The sequence below is a fragment of the Daucus carota genome, chromosome 1 (genome assembly GCF_001625215.2).
Source record: "Daucus carota subsp. sativus chromosome 1, DH1 v3.0, whole genome shotgun sequence".
NCBI classification, from domain to species: Eukaryota; Viridiplantae; Streptophyta; class Magnoliopsida; order Apiales; family Apiaceae; genus Daucus; species Daucus carota.
Window position 1 is genome coordinate 55,733,655 of NC_030381.2, and position 24,815 is coordinate 55,758,469.

At 34.9% G+C, this 24,815-nt stretch overlaps 2 protein-coding genes across 2 annotated transcripts; both read right to left on the minus strand.

Moving 5' to 3' along the window:
- Nucleotides 1-102: 102 nt before the first annotated feature.
- LOC108204993 (GTP cyclohydrolase 1) lies at nucleotides 103-5,974 on the minus strand. Its single transcript, XM_017374727.2, has 3 exons — nucleotides 5,827-5,974; nucleotides 3,750-4,000; nucleotides 103-1,643 (listed from the first exon to the last, which is right to left on the minus strand). The coding sequence occupies exons 1-3, from the start codon at nucleotides 5,877-5,879 to the stop codon at nucleotides 490-492; spliced, it is 1,458 nt and encodes a 485-aa protein (XP_017230216.2). The 5' UTR covers nucleotides 5,880-5,974; the 3' UTR covers nucleotides 103-489.
- Nucleotides 5,975-19,078: 13,104 nt separating this feature from the next.
- Nucleotides 19,079-20,271, minus strand: LOC108207752 (chaperone protein dnaJ 20, chloroplastic). Its single transcript, XM_017378186.2, has 2 exons — nucleotides 19,645-20,271; nucleotides 19,079-19,404 (listed from the first exon to the last, which is right to left on the minus strand). Exons 1-2 carry the CDS (start codon nucleotides 20,134-20,136, stop codon nucleotides 19,267-19,269), a joined length of 630 nt encoding a protein of 209 aa, XP_017233675.1. The 5' UTR covers nucleotides 20,137-20,271; the 3' UTR covers nucleotides 19,079-19,266.
- Between the last annotated feature and the right edge of the window lie 4,544 nt (nucleotides 20,272-24,815).

Here is a 24,815-nt window from a genome sequence, read left to right on the forward strand (position 1 = left end):
AACTAGAAAGGAAAAGCACCCGGGTCTTCCCCCTCATCTAAATAGACAACCATAATGTTTATAAAAGAAATAAGATTAAAAGATACTGCAGGAACAAATAAATCAACAAGATCAAGACATCATCTACCAAGAATGTTACAGAAATGAAAATTGCCATGAGCAGTGGGCTACACTCGTGCCATAAGCTATGTATGATATGAAACCGATAACCTTTAACAACTAACTCAAATATTTCTGTGGCGAAACATATCTTCGTTCTACAGACTATAAGCAGAGTGCGAAAGAAAAGGCAATTACTCGATTCAACAGAGCATTACAAAATTTCAATGAAGTTGCTGGCAATACCGAGCTTCTTTGAATAATATGCTGCTGCTGCTCCTCTGCTTATGAAGGCATGCCATCGGTGGCGGAACAGCAGCCAGTCAAACAGCTGTAGTTCAGACTCTTTTTAAATATGTATAAAATTTCATCAGTGTGTAAATGTTCATATCATTCTCCAGTGGTTGGAGGTATGCTCTGCAAAAATTTTGCCCTTGCAGCAGGTTCTGTTGAAAAGCGACCCAAGACGGCCATTGTAGCTGTACTACTACCAAACTTCTCAATCCCTCTAGATATCATACAAGTGTGGTTACACTCTACCACTACCATTACATCTTTTCCCACCAACAACGAAACAGTTTCAGCAATCTGCCTGGTGAGCCTTTCCTGCACTTGAAGCTTGAAACCATGGAAATGTACTATAGACTGGAAAAGGGATTTTCCAATCACATCAATCTCAGAACCAAAATAACCAATGTGCACAACACCATGAAATGGAAGTAAATGGTGTTCACATTGGGACCAGAGTGACAAGTTTAACTCAGATTGTATAGAATCTTCAACATCACCATTGGATTCAAAAGGACTCATTCTATAGCGATCAATCCCATTTAGCTTCATCTTGAAATCTGTGTTTCGGAAGTTCATCAGCCATCTCACAAAACGGGTAGGAGTTCCCAGAAGTTCTTTTCTTAAAGGGTCTTCCCCCAGAGACTGAATGATGGAAGTTACAGCAGTAACCATTTCTGAATCTGCTGGTTCCACTGTGGAGATATTCTGAGATGGACACCAGCAACCATCACCAGATACTCTCGAACAGGCATCTATATCTATTCCTCTGAATTTTAAGAGACTCAGAAACTCACCCCAAATAATGTCCTTTTCATTTTCAAAAACCCCTGAACCAGAAGTAACCACTGTCTTGAACCATCCCTGGTGATTTGAGTTGAGAAATGCTGACGCGAAATTTGGGAAGTGAATATGCGAACATTGGAGAACGACCGCAACACCTGTTGGCATAATTCCATTCTGCAGAGCTGAACATACTTCATCTGCCAATCGTTGTGGATCTTGGAGCCTTTTTGCAAAAACATCAGCAACTCTAGAGAGTTTGCTTAGGCCTACAACTCGTTGTCCAGATGGGACATAACCGACGTGGCACTTGACCTGGAATGGCAGCAAACATAACTCGCAGTATGTGAAGAGGTCAAGATCTCGAACTATAACAAGCCCACCCACTCCACCAGCATGACCAACCCCATTGTCCAAGCCTGCTTCAGGAAATAAAGCACTTTGAACTATATCCTTGACTTTTAGCTTGTAACCTGTAGCAAAGAGAGAGAAAGGTTTTGAAAAATTAATAATATTTCAAGCATGACTATAATAAACTAGGTGCAAATTAGACATGCAATTATTCCCCTCCTAAGAGGTCTACCATTAAGATGAACATAATAGATCTGGATTTTTCCAACTACGCAGGGAACAAGTGCATAACATGAAAAAAGTTGACACTAGCATAAAATGTCCCAAGAAAATCAAATTTCAGGTGTGATATGACACCAACCAAACCCATCTAGGATTTATCCCTTCATATGCCCCAAAGTATAGGAACGTAATTCGGTCTACAGTTCTAGTGGGCCTGTTGTTAGAAGAGTTCCGTTGACAGCAGGGGTTAACAAGACTGATGATTAAGCTACTCAATCATTTAATTGGAAGGACTACGATCAGATTTTATAATCAAGACTCACGAATTGCTTAATCAGACAGCGAAACCAAACACACTTTGCATCTGTCTTCTTAATAAATTTGGAAAATCTTTCTAATCAAGGCTGTCAATGAAGTAGCATGCCTTGATGGGAAGAATATGAATGTTCATAACATTTGACAACTAAAGCAGTGATTTCATGATGATGTGCATCAAGCATTTACCTTATCTAGTATCCTAGTTTTTTCTATCTGCACCATTTTTAACTGTTAAATTCATGTCATAATCAACTAGGTGAAAAGTTCAATTCAGTGCACAGTAAATTAATCTAGCACATTATAAATGTTAAATTTATGCAATTCAGTGCACAGTAAATTATTCTAGCACAAACAAGCTGTCACTTGCTTGTCCAAATTTCTTCCGGCCAAGGCAGAAATATTAAAATGTGCTAGATAGTGGTTGTGTGAGTGAATAACATATGACAAGACCTTTCTACAAAGCTTTCTACCTTCAGGTCAATTACACAAAATCAGAAAAGAGATCTATTTTTTTTTTGCTAAGAATAAGAGATCTAGTTTAATAACAGTACTTAGCCAGTAAAGGGAAACAGCTAATATTGACAACTTGACTAAGAAAGTGCAATTTTGTGAGTGCATTTTGAGGTCCAAATAATTTTAAAATTTTATGGTGTAATGCATTTACACAGCCCAAATGGTGCATTAAGTTGTCTTGAAAACGAAAGAAACAAGAATTTCAAGTGCTTATAAAGTCTTTCCACACCAATGCACCAAAAATGATGTGCTTCAAGAAGAATAAGTGGACAAAATATTGAAACAGTGTGATAAAAGCAGCAATTGTTTTCCTGCATTGACTTGTGATAAAACATTTTGAATCAACTTCATGAAAATTCTGATTTTTTTATATATGCGTAATTATTAAATAAAAGTTTAATATAATTGGTCTGCAAAAGAAGCAGAAGCAATAAGCTTGAGGGAAGCTCTCCTGTGGACAAAAAAGTTTGTGGCTCAAACATGTGCTAGTTAAGTTTGTTTTTAGATCTGCGAATTCTGTGGCTCATTTGTTAGCTCAAACCGCACATTATATGTCTGATCTTGGAGAGTGGCATGTCACGTCTCCTGCTTTCTTAAATCATGTACTGTATGGTGATTTGATTTAGTAATGCAAGAACGGACGTTTCAAAAAAAAAAGGTTTGATATGACAAGTAACACATCATCGTGAAAATTTAACTTTACAATAGAACCAGTAGTACATCACACTTATGCCACCTTCGTAAAAATAGAAGAAGATCTTCTTCACCTTATCTACATTCACATGCACAAAACACTTGATACACTACATTCAGGGAAAGAGCACAAATCGGACACATCAAATTCCTAGCACTTGCATCTATGATACAGTGGCTAGTCTATTAAAAGCAAATATGAGAGAAGCAATTATACTCTCCATAGATTTTCAAATTTTGTTTTAGGCAACATGACAAATTTCAGTAAGTGACGGAACAAAAGTTAGTCTCTGGACAATTCTATTGACAAAAGGTAGTATCACCAAACAAAAGATGACAAGAAACTACGCGAAATGCACCAACAATTTTCACAAATTAATCAGTCTGAATAGTATTATAGTAATAGTACATAAGGTACAGAACATTTTATAAGCAAGAATCAGCAGTAGCGCAAAATTATAAGAAGATAAAGAATTCAGCACCTCTTGTTCCTTCTCGAAGAGCCTTGGCAACACGAAAGGGGGTCTTTCGCAGACCTTCTCGATTAATATCCTCACCTAGACCAAGCAACAACACTTTGACAGCATCTTGAATTACCTTGGTCTCTGGTTCATTTTCAATTCCTGGCTCACAAGAAACCCCAAGAACCAATCCATTCTCTAGCTCCTCATCAAAATGCCCATCAACTAAAGCACCCATTGCGCACCCAAAAGAGCTACCAATCCCCACACCTCTAAAAAAAATATCAATATATAAAACACAATCTTGGCACCTACAAAAGAACCCTAGCTAGCCAAGATGTCAAAAAACAGATCTTTCACTCAATTATCTCAATAGAAACCAAAAAGATTATGTTTTTGCTCAAGAAAACAATCAAAGATCGAAACTTTATGATAAATATCTGCAAGAAAACCTGAAAGATTGTGTTTTTACTCGAGAAAACAATGAAAGATTGAAACTTTAGAGCACATATCTGGAAAAAAATCAAAATAATGCAAATTTGTATTATGGGGTTGGGATATTATGAAGGGCTTTTATCTTGGAATGTGTGGAGAGATTTAGAAAGGATTGCTGCAAGATCTGAGCAGGTGCATTATAGGCGGCTGTGTGTGTATATATAATACAATTTTTAACTATTTATGATAATGAAAAAATAAAAAGGGTGTAAAATAAAGATTTTTGGTGGTGGTGATGAGAAATGATGACAGAAAGAGCCACTTGAGGGAGATGATAAAGAGGCCCTACAGGGTCAAACTCAATTGGGGTTGGAGGAGGAGGAGCCACCCACCGTGGTTGACACTACACAGATTTTATTGGTGGTTATTCACCAACTCCATACCCTAATTATCCATCATCCTTTTTTGTTAGATTCCTCCTTTTTTGAGAGAAAAAAGAGAAAATAGAATTAAAAAAAATCATAGGGCAGAAAAATAAAAAAGTCTGGCCTTTGAATTTTTATAGTCCATTGGATTGAGATTTTAAAGCTTTTTTTTTCATTCATAAAATGAGAGTATTCGATTAGAATTGTTTGAAATCCATTAAAATCTTGAGGTATTCAATTGGGATTTTAAACTATGCTACAAGTATTCAATTGGGATTTTAAATTATGCTTTAAAATCTGATGATATTCAATTGGGATTGTTTAAAATCCATTAAAATCTGATGATATTCAAATGCTGATGGATTTTTTTGGATTTAATAAAATGATGGATTTTGTGACATTCTTCGGTTTATTTTGAGTTTTTTGAAATCCCATCAAAATCAATGGGATTTTGAAACATTGTGTTTAAGTCCTATCAACTCTGCGACATTTTATCAAGAATCCGCACAAAATCAAAATCACATACAATCCATTAAAATTCATGGACTAAAAACAATCCACTAAAATCCCAATCGAATACACCGCGCTAAGTGTCTTATGGTGAGCATTCAGTTAAAACGAACCGAACTGAATTTTATTTCGGTTAACCGAGACCGAAATAGCAGAAAAATCGCTACCAAAAATCGAACCGAAATTAATTCGATTTTAAAACCAAATCGAAATCGGTTATTACCGAAAACCGGATTTTAAAACCGAAATTTTACCTAAAAATCAGAATTGAAAACAACTCAAACAGGTGCAATATCTACAAGCTTAGTCATCAAACAGTTTGAAAACATGAAATACAATGTACTCCCTCCGTCCCCTCCAATTCTTATCGTTTGGAGGGGAGTGTTCGACACGCATTTTAAGACTCATGAAAAATATAGTTCTGCAACTTATTTTTAAAATTTTCTTTTTTTGAATAAAAGTTTAATGTTTAAATTTTTATTCAGAAAAAGAAAATTTTAAAAATAAGTTATGAAGCTATATTTTTTATGAGCCTTAAAATGCGTGCCAAGCACTCCAATTCAAATGATAAGAATTGGATGGGACAGAGGGAGTATCAGATACTAAGAACTGGGTACATTTTATCAAACAGGTGTGTGGCACAGACAAACTTGATACAAAAATACTACCAAGCAACTTTTCAAAGATGTGAACCTATCTCTAAGAAATTAGATTTCTTGATTCTATACCTTGATGGATTCGATTCATGGCTACAGCATTCAAAACTCCTCGAATCAGACATTCGATTAGGGCCGTTGACGACTACTAAAAACTGAACTACTGAAATTTCATATGCTTTTTGAAGAAAAATTTCATATGCTAAATCTCTGATATAGCAAGTAATATGTATTTATGCTAACTAAGTCACCAATACTAATAAAATATTTTTTCAATTATGTATTTATGTTTTGTAATACTAGTATAGCAAGTAATATGTATTTATGCTATTTCAATTATTTTTTCTTATTTATATTTTAAATATTTATTGAGATATCAGTTAGTTATTTTACGATGAAATTTATATTTTATTTTATATTATTTTTTTAGATATTTAACCAAAGAGGTCTCATTATCTCTTTGGTGTAGATTTTTTAATGTTTTGTTTAACATAAGTTTTATTTTATTTTCCCTATTCTTTAAAAATTATATTATATTCGTATCTTTTTTTAATTATGAGTTTGTCCAAGCCTTTTTCCTTTGTGGTTTTAGATAATTTAATCAATAAAATTATATAATAAATGTTTTTAACTTTTAGTTTTACTATAATCCTATTATTATACATATTAATATTTCAAAGTGAGAGTTTAGTTAATATTTTTTCTTTTTGTGTTTGAATATAGGAGGCTAAGATCAGTCTCTTAATCCTCAAAAACTATTACTTATTCTTTCATATACAAAATTAAAAATTTTATTAATTGATTTCGCATAGATGACATTTAGATGGATGTTTAATATAATTTTTAGAACACAACCGAATATTATTTTTATAATAAACTCATAATTTAGCGTAGGTGTACACTTCTTCGAACTTGTAAGTCGGAATTAATTTATTTGTACTAATATTATCATAAATTTATCAGTCAATTACTGATTTGTAAACTAAAATGAGAATAATTGAAAATCCTTATTAGACGGCTTTCGAAATTCGACAAAACATTCCGCAAATCTCTTCGTATGATTGGAATTTGAGAATGGTAAGAGAGGACAATCAACAATAGCCACATGAGGCCAACTACGGTATACCAATTTTTAGAGGTTCCTTTACACAAGAAGTGACAATGATAGTGTCGAAACCAACATGTGAGTTTGACTCGTTTCGTTATTTAACAAGCGGTAGGTGGTAGTAGCTTTTCTCATTCTTTACACTACTACTCTGCGTTTGGTAGAATGTTATGGTGTGATAGTCTACTTCTTTTGAATTTCAGTGACATGAACAAAATTAGTACTCACCAAACACACATTTGGAATTTCTGACACTTGTCTTCTTTGTTCTAGTTTGCAGTATGCGTTATTGTTAAACAATCTGTGAAAAACCAACAAAATAATACGTGCGTTTGTGTGTGTGACAAAACAGCAAAAGTAAGGAGACAAAACAAAGCGAAGGATATATGAACGAAAATCCGAGTCCAGTGCGTAACTGTCTCCTTAAAGCGTATTTCGCCCTCACCGTGTGTGATGAACGATCGCCTCCCAGGATAAAACGGATTGATCGATGCAGCAAGCACCTTCGACGAACAAGAACAAGGTCTGAAACTATCACCGACGCGGCTAGGGTTTTGGGTGCGAGAGAGGCTGTATGTTTTCGTGAATGCAAACCCTAAGCTATAATGAATATATATAGGCAATGCAAGACTTGTGCGCTACGCTTTGTAATTAATTAAAACGCGTTAATTAATTCACACGGTTATAAATTAAATCCGAAATCAAATCGAATTAATTTAAACCAAACAATTAATCCGAAATCAAATCGGAATTAATTTCTGTCAATTTAATTGAGCCCAAGCCCAGTGGAAAATTAAATTCAGCAAAACTAGTCCGTAATTCTTCGGGCCCAAATTTTGCTGCATTCGTGTCCGCAGGTCGCACACGCGGAAAAGCCCGAGGCTTGCGAAGCCACGAAACTCCCCTCGAAATCCCACAATTTGCACCCCCCCCTGCGCGCACGTAGGTGGTGGAGCATAACACACTAACACAAGTTAAACACTACAAGAGTGTTCTACTATATAAACCCATTAAAGGCCCATATTCTTTTCTATGTGGGATACTTGCTCTCTTTTCTAATTTTCCACTACCAAGGAAGCAACTTTGGATCATCACAACTCATCCATTCCTTAGTCGTTTTGAGTGAATAAACATGCATTGGAAAGCTCTCTCGGAGGAGAACATAATCCAAGCATAACCCGCCACGAGCACGTAGCCGAGCCTCACTCAAATTGGTGCTCAAAATGACAAATTTCCAACAATCCCCCACATGGGTGAGATTGATGATTTTCAGTAGCACACACCAGACAGACAGACACGGGGTTTGACTTTTGGTGATAGTTTCTGCGATCAGATATAGCATACGATAGGTAGAGAATGCTCCTTGAACCTTCGCTCGAATAAGCACACCGACTTTACTGGTAGACAGTGGACGAGCTTGTCCTTGAACTGTTCAACCGTTTGTGTAAACGATGATATACTTATCACTATATCCTTTCTGACTTGTTCAGTTCTCATGAGTATGTCCATTTTGGCCATGGAACATCGTCCTGGTTCTGCGGGAGTTTCTAAAGAATTGTGCCTCGCAATTCTCCTTTGAAGCGGCCCCACTTCTCTCCTACATAGGTGATCTTTATCTTCTAGAGTAACCCGCGTTTACTCAACTGAATTCCATGCGTGTACCACTCCATGTATTCACCAAAGATCATTAAAAGCTCAAGGCTTAACCTCGTACCTTACGGGTCTCACTGTTTCTTCATCATAGGAACAGGCCAGGGGTTACCCCCACAGTGATTAGGTCATCATGATTTAGTTGTCCCATTGAACCAAGTTCTTGGGATCTCCAGTCAGCAATGGTTGGGTGTCCACCATGATGCCGTTAAGCTATAGGCTTAAGACCCATTCCTCTCGATGATTTCTCAACCACTTCTCTTGGTAACCCTTTGGTTAGCGGATCCGCAATATTATCCTTTGACGGTATATAGTCAATAGTGATAATTCCGGTTGAGATTAATTGTCTAATGGAACTATGTCGTCGTCGTATATGACGGGACTTTCCATTATACATTGTGCTCTGTGCTCTGCCAATAGCGGATTGACTATCACAGTGTATCCCTATTGCAGTCACAGGCCTTGGCCATCTTGGAATATCCTCCAGAAATTGGCGTAGATATTCAGCCTCTTCAGCGCATTTATCTAAAGCCACAAACTCAGCTTCCATTGTGGAGTGAGTTATAACCGTTTGCTTGGAGGATTTCCATGATACTGCTGCTCCAGCTAGTGTAAACACGTAGCCACTCGTAGACTTTAGTGCCTTCTTGCTAGATATCCAGTTTGCGTCAGTATATCCTTCTAATACTGCTGGGTATCTCCCATAGTGCAATCCATAGTCTCGAGTTCCCCTTAGGTACCTTAGTACCCTTATGATCGCTTTCCAGTGATCATCTCCAGGATTACTCGTGAACCTACTCAACTTGCTAATTGAGTACGCAATGTCTGGTCTTGTACAACTCATTAGGTACATCAGACTTCCAATAATCCTAGAGTATTCCAACTGAGAGACCCCCACACCTTTATTCTTGGATAGATGTAGAGTCATATCCACAGGTGTTCTAGCTTTCTCAGTATCATCCTTAAGAAACCTTTCAAGGATCTTGTCAACATAATGAGGTTGACTTAGTGCGAGACCCTCTGATGTTCTAGAAATTTGGATTCCTAGAATTACATTTGCCAGTCCCATGTCTTTCATGTCAAATCTTGATTTTAACATGTCCTTTGTGGATTTGATCACTTTATCATTGCTTCCGGCAATAAGTAGATCATCCACATACAATGTTATCATGACATAACCGTTCTCGTCGTCCTTGTAATAGGCACAGCTATCACATTCGTTGATCTTGAAGTTGTGTGCTAACACGACCTCATCAAATTTCTCATGCCATTTCATAGGCGCTTGCTTCAAGCCATATAGTGATTTCACCAATTTACATACTTTCCTTCCTTGCCCAGGGACAACAAACCCTTCCGGTTGTTCCATATAGATTTCCTCATCTATATCCCCATTTAGAAAAGCTGTTTTCACATCCATCTGATGCACTGTTAAGTTTCGCATCGCAGCGATTGCAAACATCATCCTTATGGACGTGATTCTCGTCACAGGAGAATACGTATCAAAATAATCAAGGCCTTTCTGCTGCTTGTATCCTTTGATTACAAGTCTGGCCTTATACTTATCAATGGTTCCGTCAGGTTTCAATTTCTTTTTGAAAACCCATTTGCTGCCTAGTGCTTTACAACCAGGTGGCAAGTCCACTAACTCCCAAGTGTGATTCTGTAGGATAGAATCAATTTCGCTTTTGATGGCCTCTTTCCACATAGGTCCATCAGGTGAGGTGACCGCTTCCTTATAGGTTTTCGGATCACCTTCTTCGAGCAAATAGGTCATAAAGTCAGACCCAAAGGATTTCTCCGTTCGTTGTCTTTTGCTCCTCCTCACAACCCCCACATTTTCATCTTCACTTTCATCATTCTCATTTTCATCATCTCCAGATTCATGAGTTCGTTTAGATGTCGTAGGGTGCTCGTTTCTTGGATTACAAGGAAACGTAGTCTCAAAGAATGAGGCATTTCTTGATTCCATGATCGTATTCTTTTGAATCTCAGGAATCTTAGAGTCATACACAAGAAACCGATATGCTGTACTACGTGGAGGATATCCGATGAAGATACAATCCACGGTTTTTGGACCAATCTTCACCTTCTTAGGTGTAGGGATCAGTACCTTAGCAAGGCACCCCCACACTTTTAGGTGTTTGTAGCTCGGTTTCTTTTTTCTCCCACATTTCATAAGGACTCACATCCTTATTCTTGCGCATAGTAATATTTAAAATATTATTTGCGCTTAAGATGGCTTCCCCCCACATCGATTGCGGAAGTCCAGAGCTTAACAACATCGCATTCATCATCTCTTTGAGAGTGCGATTCTTCCTCTCAGCCACTCCATTTGACTGAGGGGAGTATGGTGCAGTGACCTCGTGGATTATACCATGTTGTGAACAGAATTCCCCAAACGGTTCAACATATTCACCTCCACGATCGCTACGAATCCTTTTGATTTTCTCAGTTTGTTGTCTCTCGACTTCTTCCTTATAGATTTTAAATTTATCTATAGCTTCATCTTTGCTTTTCAGCAAATATACATAGCAGTATTTTGTACAATCATCTATGAATGTAATAAAATACTTATTTCCTCCTCTTGTTGGAGCGAATTTTAAATCACATATATCGCTATGTATTAGGTCCAGCACCTTGGTGTTTCTTTCCACACGTTTAAAAGATGATCTCGTTAATTTTGCCTCAACACAAGTTTCACACTTATGTTTTGAATCGATAGTTAATTTTGGTATGTATTCTTTTGCACTTAATCTTCGTAAAGTGTCATAATTCACATGTCCTAATCTAGCATGCCATAAATTAGGAGACTCAAGCAAGTAAGCAGAAGAATTCTTCATTTCATTATTTTCCTTAACGGACATTACATTGAGCTTAAACAGCCCATCACTAGCATAGCCCTTGCCTACAAACATACCACTCTTAGACAAAACAACTTTATCTGACTCTATTACAATGCGAAAGCCATGTTTACTCAACAAAGAACCGGACACAAGGTTCTTGCGAATATCAGGCACATAAAGTACATTCTTCAAAGTCAGTTTCTTCCCAGAGGTCATCTTCAGAATCACCGTGCCTTCCCCTTCAATGGTAGAAGTCGCAGAGTTTCCCATGTAAAGCTTCTCACCAGCATCAGAAGCTACAAGGCTAGAGAAAGTCGCCTTGTCGGAGCAAATATGCCTAGATGCTCCTGTATCAATCCACCATTCTCGCGGATTAGATCCAACCAGGTTCACCTCAGAGACCGTAGCACAGAGGTCTATATCACCTATCTCCTTGGAGATATTATCAACCATGTTTGCTTCTTTCTTCTTGGTCTTCTTAGGCTTCCTACAGTCAGCAGACCTATGACCAACTTTGTCACAGTTGAAGCACTTTCCTTGGAACTTCGAAGGCTTCGAAACTCCTCCTTTGGGTGCCAGTTTAGCCCCTTTCCCGGAACTGGTCTTCTTGGACTTGGAGCTTTGAGCATGCTCCACCATATTTGCCTTTTCACCGGCAATATGCTTCTTTCCAGATCCCCTGTTATTTTCTTCAATGCGAAGTCTAACAATCAGATCCTCCATAGTCATCTCCTTTCGCTTATGCTTAAGGTAGTTCTGGAAATCTTTCCATCCAGGAGGCAGCTTTTCTATTACAGCAGCAACTTGGAAAGATTCTGTGAGACCCATCCGCTCGGCATGCATCTCATGAATAATCAGCTGCAACTCTTGCACCTGACTGTCAACAGTCTTGGAATCCACCATCTTGTAGTCAAGAAAGCGTCCAACAATCCACTTCTTGGCACCGGCATCTTCGGTTTTATACTTACGGTCAAGTGATTCCCATAAGTCCTTAGATGTTATCTTCGAACTGTACACATCATACAGCGGGCCAGTCAGACCATTAAGCACATAGTTCCGACAGATATAGTCGGTGTGCTTCCATGCATCAACGGCAAATACCGCCTGCGCATCGCTCTCAGCAGTGAGCATTGGTGTCTCTTCTCTCAGATAGCGAGACAAATTCAGTGTGGTCAGGTAGAACAACATCTTCTGCTGCCACTGTTTGAAGTTCGTTCCGTTGAACTTTTCTGGCCTTTCAGCGTGAGAAGTAGGCACATGAGGCACAGCTGCCGCAAAGGGCGCAACAGGCGCAACAGGCGCTGTATGCACAGCAGTCCCATTCGGCTGAGGAATATGTCCTGCCGGACAGTGTGTAAGTGGAACACTGAACTGACCAAAGGTCATCTGTCCCGCAGGACCATAGCCCGGAGGCGTAGTCCCAGAACCGTAGCCCGGAGGCGTAGTCCCGAAGCCGAAACCCGCAGGTGTAGGTCCAGAACCAGAGCCCGCAGGCGTAGGTCCAGAACCAGAAGGCACACCCCCATCTGGATTAACCAGTGCGTCGGGGTTAGCCTGTGACTGCTGCGTCTGACCCCCATCTGGATTAACCAGTGCGTTGGGATCAACAGCCGTACCGCTCGTGGGGATAGCATTGTTAACATTCTCCATTATACTGTGAATCAACACGCAAACAAACCAAATCAGATCAACCACAGATGTAAAACAGAATACAAATACGCTTTAAGATTGTTAAACAATCTGTGAAAAACCAACAAAATAATACGTGCGTTTGTGTGTGTGACAAAACAGCAAAAGTAAGGAGACAAAACAAAGCGAAGGATATATGAACGAAAATCCGAGTCCAGTGCGTAACTGTCTCCTTAAAGCGTATTTCGCCCTCACCGTGTGTGATGAACGATCGCCTCCCAGGATAAAACGGATTGATCGATGCAGCAAGCACCTTCGACGAACAAGAACAAGGTCTGAAACTATCACCGACGCGGCTAGGGTTTTGGGTGCGAGAGAGGCTGTATGTTTTCGTGAATGCAAACCCTAAGCTATAATGAATATATATAGGCAATGCAAGACTTGTGCGCTACGCTTTGTAATTAATTAAAACGCGTTAATTAATTCACACGGTTATAAATTAAATCCGAAATCAAATCGAATTAATTTAAACCAAACAATTAATCCGAAATCAAATCGGAATTAATTTCTGTCAATTTAATTGAGCCCAAGCCCAGTGGAAAATTAAATTCAGCAAAACTAGTCCGTAATTCTTCGGGCCCAAATTTTGCTGCATTCGTGTCCGCAGGTCGCACACGCGGAAAAGCCCGAGGCTTGCGAAGCCACGAAACTCCCCTCGAAATCCCACAATTTGCACCCCCCCCTGCGCGCACGTAGGTGGTGGAGCATAACACACTAACACAAGTTAAACACTACAAGAGTGTTCTACTATATAAACCCATTAAAGGCCCATATTCTTTTCTATGTGGGATACTTGCTCTCTTTTCTAATTTTCCACTACCAAGGAAGCAACTTTGGATCATCACAACTCATCCATTCCTTAGTCGTTTTGAGTGAATAAACATGCATTGGAAAGCTCTCTCGGAGGAGAACATAATCCAAGCATAACCCGCCACGAGCACGTAGCCGAGCCTCACTCAAATTGGTGCTCAAAATGACAAATTTCCAACAGTTTTCACCTGATGGATTGAGCATGCATGCATACTATTACAGTCTTACTGATGACAAGTTGACAGTTTAAGCAAACTAACCATGTTCATGTTTCCCCTCCGTTGACAAGCCTATTTTTTGACACTGTCATAACATAAACATCATCGCTGTAACAAAAAATATACCCGCCGGGCGAATGGGTGAGGCTAAATCTATCGGGGAATGGGTAAGACTAAAACTCACATAACCAGATCACTTGATTTCACTAACAAAATTATGCAACTTACATATAACCAGATCCTAAATACAGAGAAGGTAATTGGATAACCTAGCCCTGTGTCTCGCTCGAATTTTATTCCAATCTGGGTTTCATTGATTCAATGGTTTGTTCTATTTGTTAGGCCCAGTGGGCTTAGACCTCGTAGGCTTTGCAAAAATATTTCTGATGTTACTAATTTTATGTTTACTAGCTTATAGCCCGTGCCTTGGGAGCTTTTTAATTATTTATAAACTTTTTAAATATATTTTAAATGGTGTGAAAAAATTTAATTTATAAATAATAAATTAAAATTTTCAATAAAATAAAATTCGAAATTATGATTTGTTTGTAAGTTAGAACTTTGGTAAATACATCATCACAACCATTAATGGTTTCAAATAAATTATTTTAATCAAGCAATTCCTTTTCTCGTATGTATCATGCCAAAGTATTAAATTCTATCTATCAAATTTTAATATATTTTGAGTGGAATACGTTATGCTAACTCCTATTAGATTATATTAATAAATGTATTTTATATTAAAATTATTATAATGTGATTTAAATATTTTTCAAAAAATTTATATGGTTCTAAATTAAAATTGATAAACATAATTTATTTTGAATTAAGAAAAGGCATCATAAATATGCAATAAGAAGGTAGAATCTATTTTGGATTAAGAAAAAGTTTTTGTATTTGTTCCTCACATAAATCCGGCTTATTAATTTTAAAATATATTATAAAAAATTTGTGACGGTGAGATTTATATGATTCTACGAATAAAACTGGTAGGAAATATTTATTTAAGATTAAAAAAAAACATATACATGTGAAAGACAGAATTTGTTTTGGATTCAGAAAAGGAATTATAAACATGCAAGTAGATATCAGCTGCCTTCTAGAACAGAATTTAATTTTGTTCCAATCTAACGGTGCTTATTTGTTCAATATAAGATCCAACGGATGATAAACTTTTGGATCAGAGGACCATGCGACCAAATTATCTCCCTTACGCTTATTATATATAAGTATATAATTAGATAAAAATAATTTTGTGACGATTCGATTTATATGATTCTACAAATAAAATTGGTAGAAAATATTTATTTTGGATTAAAAAAAACCAAAAACACATGAAAGAAAGAATTTGTTTTGGATTCAGAAAAGGAATTATAAACATGCAAGTAAATGTCAGTTTCCTTTTAGAACAGAATTTAATTTTGTTCTAATCTAACGGTGCTTATTTGTTCAATATACGATCCAACGGATGATAAGCTTTTGGAACATAGGACATGCACGGGAGCTTTTTAATTATTTATAAACTTTTTAAATATATTTTAAATGGTGTGAAAAAATTAATTTATAAATAATAAATTAAAATTGTATATATCATGCCAAAGTATTAAATTCTTTCTATCAAATTTTAAACCAACTCCTATTAGATTATATTTATAAATGTATTTTATATTAGAATTATTATAATGTCATTTAAATATTTTTTTAAAAATTTTTATGGTTCGAGGCTAAAATTGATGAACACAATTGGTTTTGAATGAAGAAGATGAATCATAAACGTGCAATAAGATGGTAGAATTTGTTTTGGATTAAGAATTTTTTTTTTGTATTTGTTCCTCACATAAATCAGGCTTATTAATCTTGAAATATATTAGGTAAAAATAATTTTGTGACTGTGCGATTTATATGATTCTACAATTAAAATTGGTAGAAAATATTTATTTTGGATCAAAAAAAATCATAAACACGTGAAATACTGAATTTGTTTTGGATTCAGAAAAGGATTTATAAACATGCAAGTAGATATCAGTTGTCTTATGGAACAAAAGTTAATTTTGTTCTAATCCAACGGTGCTTATTTGTTCAATATACGATCCTATGGATAAAAATAATCTTGTGACGGTGTGATTTATACGATTCCACAATTAAAATTTGTAGGAAATATTTATTTTGAATTAAAAAAACCAAAAACACATGAAAGACAGAATTTGTTTTGAATTCAGAAAAGGAATTATAAACATGCAAGTAGATGTCAGTTTCCTTATAGAACAGAATTTAATTTTGTTCTAATTAAACGGTGCTTATTTGTTCAATATACGATCCAACGGATGATAAGCTTTTGGACCACAGGACCATGCGACCAAATTATCTCCCTTACGCTTATTATATATAAGTATATAATATATCTTCTCAGTTTCCATCAGGAAAATGAAATCGAAACTGAAAATCGAAGATACAAATTCGGATCTGATTTGCTTTAATAATTTTTGAAATTTTGATGTATTCAGACCGAATTAATTTATGATTCGGTTCCAATGAAAAATTCGCCCCCAACAAACTAGACCAAATTATATACATTATTTATTTATAATTATATGTAATATTTATTATTATTATTATTATTATTATTATTATTATTATTATTTATATAGTAAACTTTTGATAAATGCAATATTGCTGTAATATTCTCCCATCAACTTATTTGTCAAATAATTCACATATTGTATCGGTTTCAAATATGTAAATTTATTTTTATCAATATATATATTCGTAAAATTGATGTTGATTGATATATTATTGATTTAATATTATATATAGATCTGGGGATTTTTCGAATTTTTTATATGTTTATAATCATGTTCACTCAAAAATTATTTATTACTATTTTAGTATTTTCAAGTACAATTCTCGCAATTTTCAAGAATCTAGACCAGAACGAATCGAAATAATTTAATTCGATTCGATCTGGTCTATATATAATTCGATTCAGTCCTGTCCAAAATATTTTAACAATATTTCAGTCTATTCAATTCAGTCTGAAATCGTCTGACTTGACAAGATATGAATCATATGTTCGGATAAGCATGCTGACAAACATGATCCAGCTGGTCAGCTGGCCATGCATTACATGCAACAGCCACCCCACCCGTTTCACTGGATAAGATCATTTGTACATTCCACCACCCAAATACAGGTTTATTTATGATTAGTCTATAGCTCACTCAACTTGTTTGTGTTGCTAAGCTCATAAGATGGGTAGATTTTTAAAATTTTAGCGGGGACATTACCGAGTACTTTTCTAGGAGTATATCCAACCATGAAAAAACCCGTAACTAAATGCTTAGTTAGCATATCATATTAAGATGATAAATTTATTATAATAATTTAAAATATTAATAACATATTATTTTTAAATTATAGCTAACTAGTATAAACAATATTATCGAAACAAAATGTTTTACAAGTTCAGCAAATTTTACATAATATCTTACATGTACAATTTAACCAACCATTATAGGCAACAACTTTGAAGATGCTCTAGTATTGTAATACTTTTATAAAGTATAATTTTATAAATTTTTTTAGTTCCTTATTATTATTTAAATTATTATCAAAAAGTTTTAAATATAAGTACTCTCTGAAATTATAATATATATATGTGTGTGTGTTGAAACTTGTGTTTATCAAATAGTGAAAATATTCGTAAAAAATTGAAAAGGACAAAAAACTACTATTAAATTGAAGATTAGTGGATTAAAGCTGATAAATACTTAAAATGGTGACAGGGGACCTGGCTTCTCGACAATATAAGTGGGCTATATATATGATTAAGTTCCTTCGATTAAAGCTAAATTATGGAATTGAGTAAGTCATAGAGGTCCCAACAAAGGTACGGGTAAAGTTGGACACATGTAAAAGTCGCTTACCCCATAATGGTGATACCTTCGTCTTGTATTTCTCTTTTCTACCGACACGATCTTCACAAATTTCTTAACCTTCACCCCTCTCTTTCTCTACACCTACTCCATTTTATAATTTCGAATCTTTGGATCCATTTCAAGTTCCTACTGCCATGATTATTTCGCGTGACCATAATAAAAAGACTTGATTTGAAGGAAGAATTTCGATGAAGTTCTTTAATTTCATTCATCGACAAATCATGCTTCAAGACGGACTTATATCTATTGAGTGATTTCGGTTCGAGTTCTGTCGCTTAAATAGTGTAAATATAAATTATAATTCATGAATCATGAGCAATTGGAGAGAATAATGAGTTGAAATTGATATAGGACAACATACATCTTAGCAATTGAGTCGATTTTGGATCGTGTTAAAATTACTTAAAATTGAATAAAACTGAATATTAAAATTTTTGAAAATGAAATTTAAGTTTCAAGTCAACAGGGTGATTTTCCGATCACCTTTGAGTTTCGTCTCGATAAATCATTTGTGGATTGGGTCAGGGTTTAGATCGTGTATGATACACTTCTTCTATCGTACGTCTTTGCCCTCAGTTATATTTCATACATCTTTACCCTCAGTTATATTTAGTTTTATCATTTATGCGAGAGGTGATTGGATCGTAATAAAAATGAAAGTTGAGAATGAATATCTTAACAAAGGCGTCACTCTAATGAGAATGGATGTGTTAACAAAAACATAGAAAATGATTTACTCTCCCCTTGGATTAAGGTTTCCACTTCATATGATACAATTGTTAATTCAAACATTGAGACTCGATTTCTATGAGCCGGCTGTCTTCTTTTATGTTTTAAAATTATAAGTCTTCGTTTTTCAAACAAATTAATTAATACTTAAAAGGAATTGATATCAAAATTTCTCTCCATGATTAAAATTATAAATATTCTTTACTTTATCAATTTTATTTTAAGCGATTACAACTTTCGACATGTCAGAATTTATCAAGTTCAATCGAGACTTGACCCTGCATTGTCTTGCATGTACAATTGGGCTTATTTATAAACAAAAAGTGAAATATCCATACCCGAAAATTGAATAAAACATTCACAAGTGCGAGTACTTTTGATAGTAATGATATATTTAAAAGGTGAGCGTATATACATACAAGGAAATTATGAAAGTGCTCAGTTGACGAGGTTGAAGGGCATGTCCCCTGTTTTATCTAATCTAAATACTACTCGAACTAGATAACAAAGACACGAAAACAGAGTACTCTGTTTTAACATGATTCTCTGTTTTGACTGCGCATTTTCGCTCCCCACGACTGTCTCGACCCATCACTGTACACGCTCTTGTGTTTAAGCTTTGTTAGCTGCGACTCCCACATGTTCTTCCACTCTCCTCCCACATCTGATCCCTGTTCACATCAAAATCATATGTTCATACACTTACATTGGTTTATGACGCGATAAGTTATCAATTTTCCTAAAATCTTGACTCCAAATTTCGGATAATTTTTTTTATCAGGGTCCATGTTAGGTTATTAGTCCTCACCTCGAGTAATCAAGGAAAGGACTTTTTACCGGGATCATTATATTCTAATATTTCGTAAATTAGTAAACGAGCAAAAAATGGAACATAAGATTATGTTGTGTACCTGTCCATAAGCAGCACCTCTTCCTCTAGCAGAAAAATTGAAGTGGAACCCCTTGGACATATCTCTATCATACAAAGCTCTGGTTTGAGGATCAGACAAAGTCTCATAAGCTTCTTGCACAAGAATGAACCTCTGAGTGTACTCCTCAATCCTGTCAGCTGGAGAGACATCAGGATGATACTTTCTCGCCAGCTGCTTATAAGCTTTCTTGATATCAGAGAGTGATCCACTCTCTGAAATGCCCAAGAGCTCGTAAAAGCTCTCGGTTGCTTGAGGTGGAGCACACATGTTGCTGCTCATGGCAGCCATGGTTCTTGATTTTCTTGATCCAGATGGTCTTTTCACAGAAAAGGCTGGATTTTTGAGGTGGGTGTCCAAAGAAATGAAGCTACATGGCTCAAGATTTGATCTTTTTGGGGAAGGAGTGAAAGATGGGGAGAGACTGTAGTGGATTGGAGATGAGTCTTGGAAAGACATGACTGGAGAGTTCATTTTTCTTGGTTTTGTCACTTGTTTTTCTGTTTTCTATTTTTTGGTGAGTGTTTGTAAATGTTGAGTTGAGGGAGAATGTAATGGATATTGTGGTATGGAAATGGCTTGTTTGTTTATATAGAGGTGGAGTGCAGCAGCTAAATTTGAGAATTTTTTCTTCTTTTTTATGAGATTTTCCTTGGAGTTGTAGATTTTGTTTTACATGCGATGTCTACGCGGTGGAATGTGTTTTTTGACACTAATCCAATGCACAAACACTTATTGTATGACTCATCTTCTAGGGTGGCCCCAGGTGCACTGTATTTTAATTTTCGCTGAAACCGCGGTAATTGGGAATACTCAAAACAGGGAGCTGATCCGTCTTAAAGTCACATGGATAGTTACCAGGATTTAAGAAAGTTTTAGGATATTTTGGTGAAAATAAATTAAATATAATTGAGGGTACATTTATATTAATATTAGGTCTATTTGGAAATTAAATATTTTTGGCTAAAACATAGAGATTTAATTTTGAATCAATTAAAATAAATTAGAGATTTACAAATCTTCTAATAGTAATAGTATGATTGTTAATGGATTGGAATAATATATATGAAATATTTGATCAAAAATTTGTCATGTGTAGTTACAAATAAACAATTAATTTAAATAATTATTAATTTTAAAATTTGTTTAAATATATATATATATATATATATATAGTTAAACTTTGTCAACCAACACTATAGTTCTTCAATATTTGTCTTTAAAATTCAAATTTAGTCAAGTTAGGTAACCAGTATAATAATAATAATAATAATAATAATAATAATAATAATAATAATAATAATAATAATAATAATTAATTTTAATGAACTGAAATAAAAATCATTTAATTTCGTTCAAGCGAACATGGTATTAGGTTTCCCGTCTTTTTCCTACAGGGCTACAAAAAAATAGATATTCGATTTTGTCACCCTTCTATTTATATTTAAGTACTTCCGCTTGAATTGAATTTTCTATTTACATTACGGGGACGGAGACTTTTTTTGTACTCTCGGTCTAACAAGCAAAACATTCCTTCCCAGAATTAGATTGTTGAAACCGTAAAGAAGTAAAGAAGATGGGAAGTGGAGTAGCTAAAAAACGAGGGAAGAGTTATTTGACCATCGAGCCTATCAAACAATTTAGTAAAATATTCTTGAGATCAAGACTAATTCAACCTTACTGTGTATCTTGGACTCTTGGTACCATATTTGAATCTTTACACCATATTTTTTTTTTTGCAAATAGCCAGTGTTTAGAATTTTGAATATTTTCAGGATATATATTTCTCATTATTTATTTATATTAAAAATATCATTTTCTGCTATTTTGAAAGATCATAAAATATGAATCTATTATATATGCAAATTTGTGAATTTTTACTTAGCCAGCAAGCATAAGTCTTTCTTTCATGAACTGCAACAAAAACATGGCAGCATACTACTTCAATATATACCTACTCCTGTAGTCCTGTTCAAGGTAAGTTGATATGATCTTCGAGAATAAATGGATAGAATAATAATAATTCAAATATATAGACACTGACATTTTTGAATAAAAATTTGATACTTAAATTTTTATTAAAAAAAAAATTTAGGAAAAAATTCTACAACTATACCTTATAGCAGTCTCAAAATGCGTCTCAAAATGCATGTAAACAGTGAACGTAAACAACTAAGAAACAGAGGGAGTATGAAATAGCATAACAATCATTTTTACGAATGGGATAAATATCCTTTTTGTTTTACGTGTTATTGTTTCAATAATGAAATGTATGTTTCAGATACAAGTTCAAATATGTAAAAATGACTTCGACATTAAGCAAATTAGGTTGACATGCAACATGGATTTGACCCAGAAAAAGAGAGAAATGAAAAGCATGAGTAATAAAATATACGAATGCATGGGACGGTGTGGATTTTTCGATTCTTTCACTGCTTGTCTGCAGAAACTTGTCCGTTTGTGCCAAAATCCAGGACAGTACATATTAGTAGTACTGTGAGTACCATGTGACAGCATGTGGGTTTGTTTGCTGCTGCTGTTTTCATCTTTTTTTGCTGGTTTACAGTTTTCAAAGTCTGTATCAATCTCTCATGTCGATATTCTGTGCAGTTATTATAAATTTATTAGTTAAATATGACTCCTTCCGTCCCCTCCAATTTTTATCATTTAGAATGGAGGGCTCGGCACGTATTTTAACGCTCATACAAGATATAGTTTCATAACTTATTTTTAAAATTTTCTTTTTCTGAATAAAAATCTAATGTTTAAATTTTTATTCAGAAAAAGAAAATTATAAAAATAAGTTATAGAACTATATTTTATATGAGTCTTAAAATGCGTGCCGAACACCCCATTCCAAACGATAAGAATTGGAGGGGACGGAGTAGGGCTGCACATGGGCTGGGTTGGGTCGGTTTCGGCGATTCAAGCGACCCAACCCATTTAGTACGGGTTACAAAAATTTAACCCATTAATCATAAAAAGAATTAAAAACCCAACCCTATTAATTGTATGACGGGTTGGGTTGGTTAGGGTAGGGTTGATTGGGTTGAAAATTTTGCAAGATAAACATAATCTAAAATATATTTTGCATCATTTTGTTGTGTATAATTAGAAATAACATAGGACACTGCACCGATACAAAATATCAGGTGCGCTTAGAGTGCAGATATTCTCTCCATACTAAGATGGACAGCTGAATCTTAATACAGTAATAACTTTTAAAAATATTGTTTCCGCCGTGATATATAATCATAAGAACTAGCAATGTGAGTCGTTCGATCTGCACTACAAAGCTTTATTTCTAATTGTCTCTGCACATTGCACTGCACTCACTGCACATTCTATTATCAAATAAGTAAATATAGTTCCTTGAGCAACCAAAAATATTCTATCAGAATGTTAAAGATGTATTTTGATCGGGTTGGGTTGGTTTAAGGTTTTTAAAAGTTATATTTCGACCGAACCCATTATAAACGGCTCAACCAAAAATCAACCCAATTAACCCACGGTTTGGAATGGGTCGGGTTAGTCGGCCCAGTTCAAGGTTGGGTTGGGTTGGTTTTAACGGGTTGGACAACCCATGAGCAGCCCTAGGACGGAGGGAAGATATCGGTATGTTAGAGTACTTTCAAATTATAAAATAATTTAAAAATCTAGATGAAATAATAAACTAAAAATATAATAGTATATTTTAAAAAAAATTGCTAATTATTTGAAATTTTAACATCCAAATATCAAATAACATATTGTATCATAATAGCTTGAAAAATACCTAAAACTGACCATATATACACTATAATCACCAAGGACGAATCATTTGATTATTTACCTCTAACCCAAACAATAGACCTTTAGATTATGAGATATTGTGATTATCTAAGATGTGATAGGAACCGATAAATAAACAAATAATTAAATAGATATTGAAGTAGTTCGGCATGAACTTTATTCTAGTTATGAGCTTTTACATTACCGGATGCATCTTTTTTTTATTCTGAAGCCGACTATTCCTTGCAAGTTGCAATTATTGTTTGTGTTGAGCACCAAAAATCAAAGATGGAGAAAATTGAACGAGAAAAACAAGAGGAATATTGTAAACCCTGGAACTTTAATGAATAGTACAGTAAAATATCCTAAAGAATCACATTACAAGTCGACTTCATAATAGTAAAAGAAAACTTTGTGGTTTATAGAATATAAATACTGCCCCGTTCTGACTAGAAAACAAGAGATTACTGCATATAAAGAAAAGTTTTCATATTGCATGTAAATTTGATTTACTACTTCTGATTTTTGAATAGAAAACTCGAATCGAATATTATTATGAAATCAAACCGTGAATTTCAGCGCAATATTTATACTCCCGGGTCACCCATATCTTAGGTTGACCGAACCCGAAATTGATATACTTTTCTGAATGTAAAATTTGCAAAACTAATTTTTTATAAATTATTTAGAAACATTTTTATTAATTATTTGAAATGATCAGCCCGACTCACATGGAGAGATTATATTAATATTTGAAAATAAAATATGAATAAAATTACAAAACCTAAAATTTCGATATATGCCAACAACTAGTATATATACTCTAATAATTCAGAAATTGCATGACTAATTTATTCCGTACACTCAAGTTGGTGGATCCGTTGAATTATAATAATTGAAACGTGAGTGCATTGTGTTTGTTTCATGCAATGCAACAAAAACATGCATGGGTAGCAAAGCAAGCCAGCAATAGCAACTTGCATGCCTCCTCCTGGCTTTGGCTACATACTTATCTTCTTCCAACAAACATCTTCCCATAAAAAGGATTCATGCATTCATTATAGAATTATATATCTATTCTTTATAAGGTAAGGGCTTGATCATGGGTCGTCTAATGGATAAGAAGGCTTCTGAGGTGGAACTCATATATCCGAATTTTAATAAAAGATTGTATTTCAATGATTAATTAAGTGACCTCACTCGTTAAAAACTCGTTCGTTCTGAGTTTGATAAGTTTCGAATTTTTGACATCTGGTAAAAATTATGAGAGAGATATATTTGAAATAAGGGACGGGTGATAAATGGAAAATTATTATTTGCGAAGAAAAGGAGTGAAAGTTTATATTACATTTTAGTTGGTTTATTCGCCCAGGAATTGATAT

What these genes read in the sequence shown, in the direction of transcription:
- LOC108204993 (XM_017374727.2), bottom strand. Translation starts at nt 5,879, where the DNA reads ATGTCTGATTCGAGGAGTTTTGAATGCTGTAGCCATGAATCGAATCCA. An exon ending in CATGAATCGAATCCATCAAG is followed by an intron (nt 4,001 to 5,826) that starts GTATAGAATCAA and finishes TATTTTTTTTAG; the next exon opens with AGGTGTGGGGATTGGTAGCT. An exon ending in TCTTCGAGAAGGAACAAGAG is followed by an intron (nt 1,644 to 3,749) that starts GTGCTGAATTCT and finishes TCTTTGCTACAG; the next exon opens with GTTACAAGCTAAAAGTCAAG.
- LOC108207752 (XM_017378186.2), bottom strand. Translation starts at nt 20,136, where the DNA reads ATGAACTCTCCAGTCATGTCTTTCCAAGACTCATCTCCAATCCACTAC. An exon ending in GAGGTGCTGCTTATGGACAG is followed by an intron (nt 19,405 to 19,644) that starts GTACACAACATA and finishes TGATGTGAACAG; the next exon opens with GGATCAGATGTGGGAGGAGA.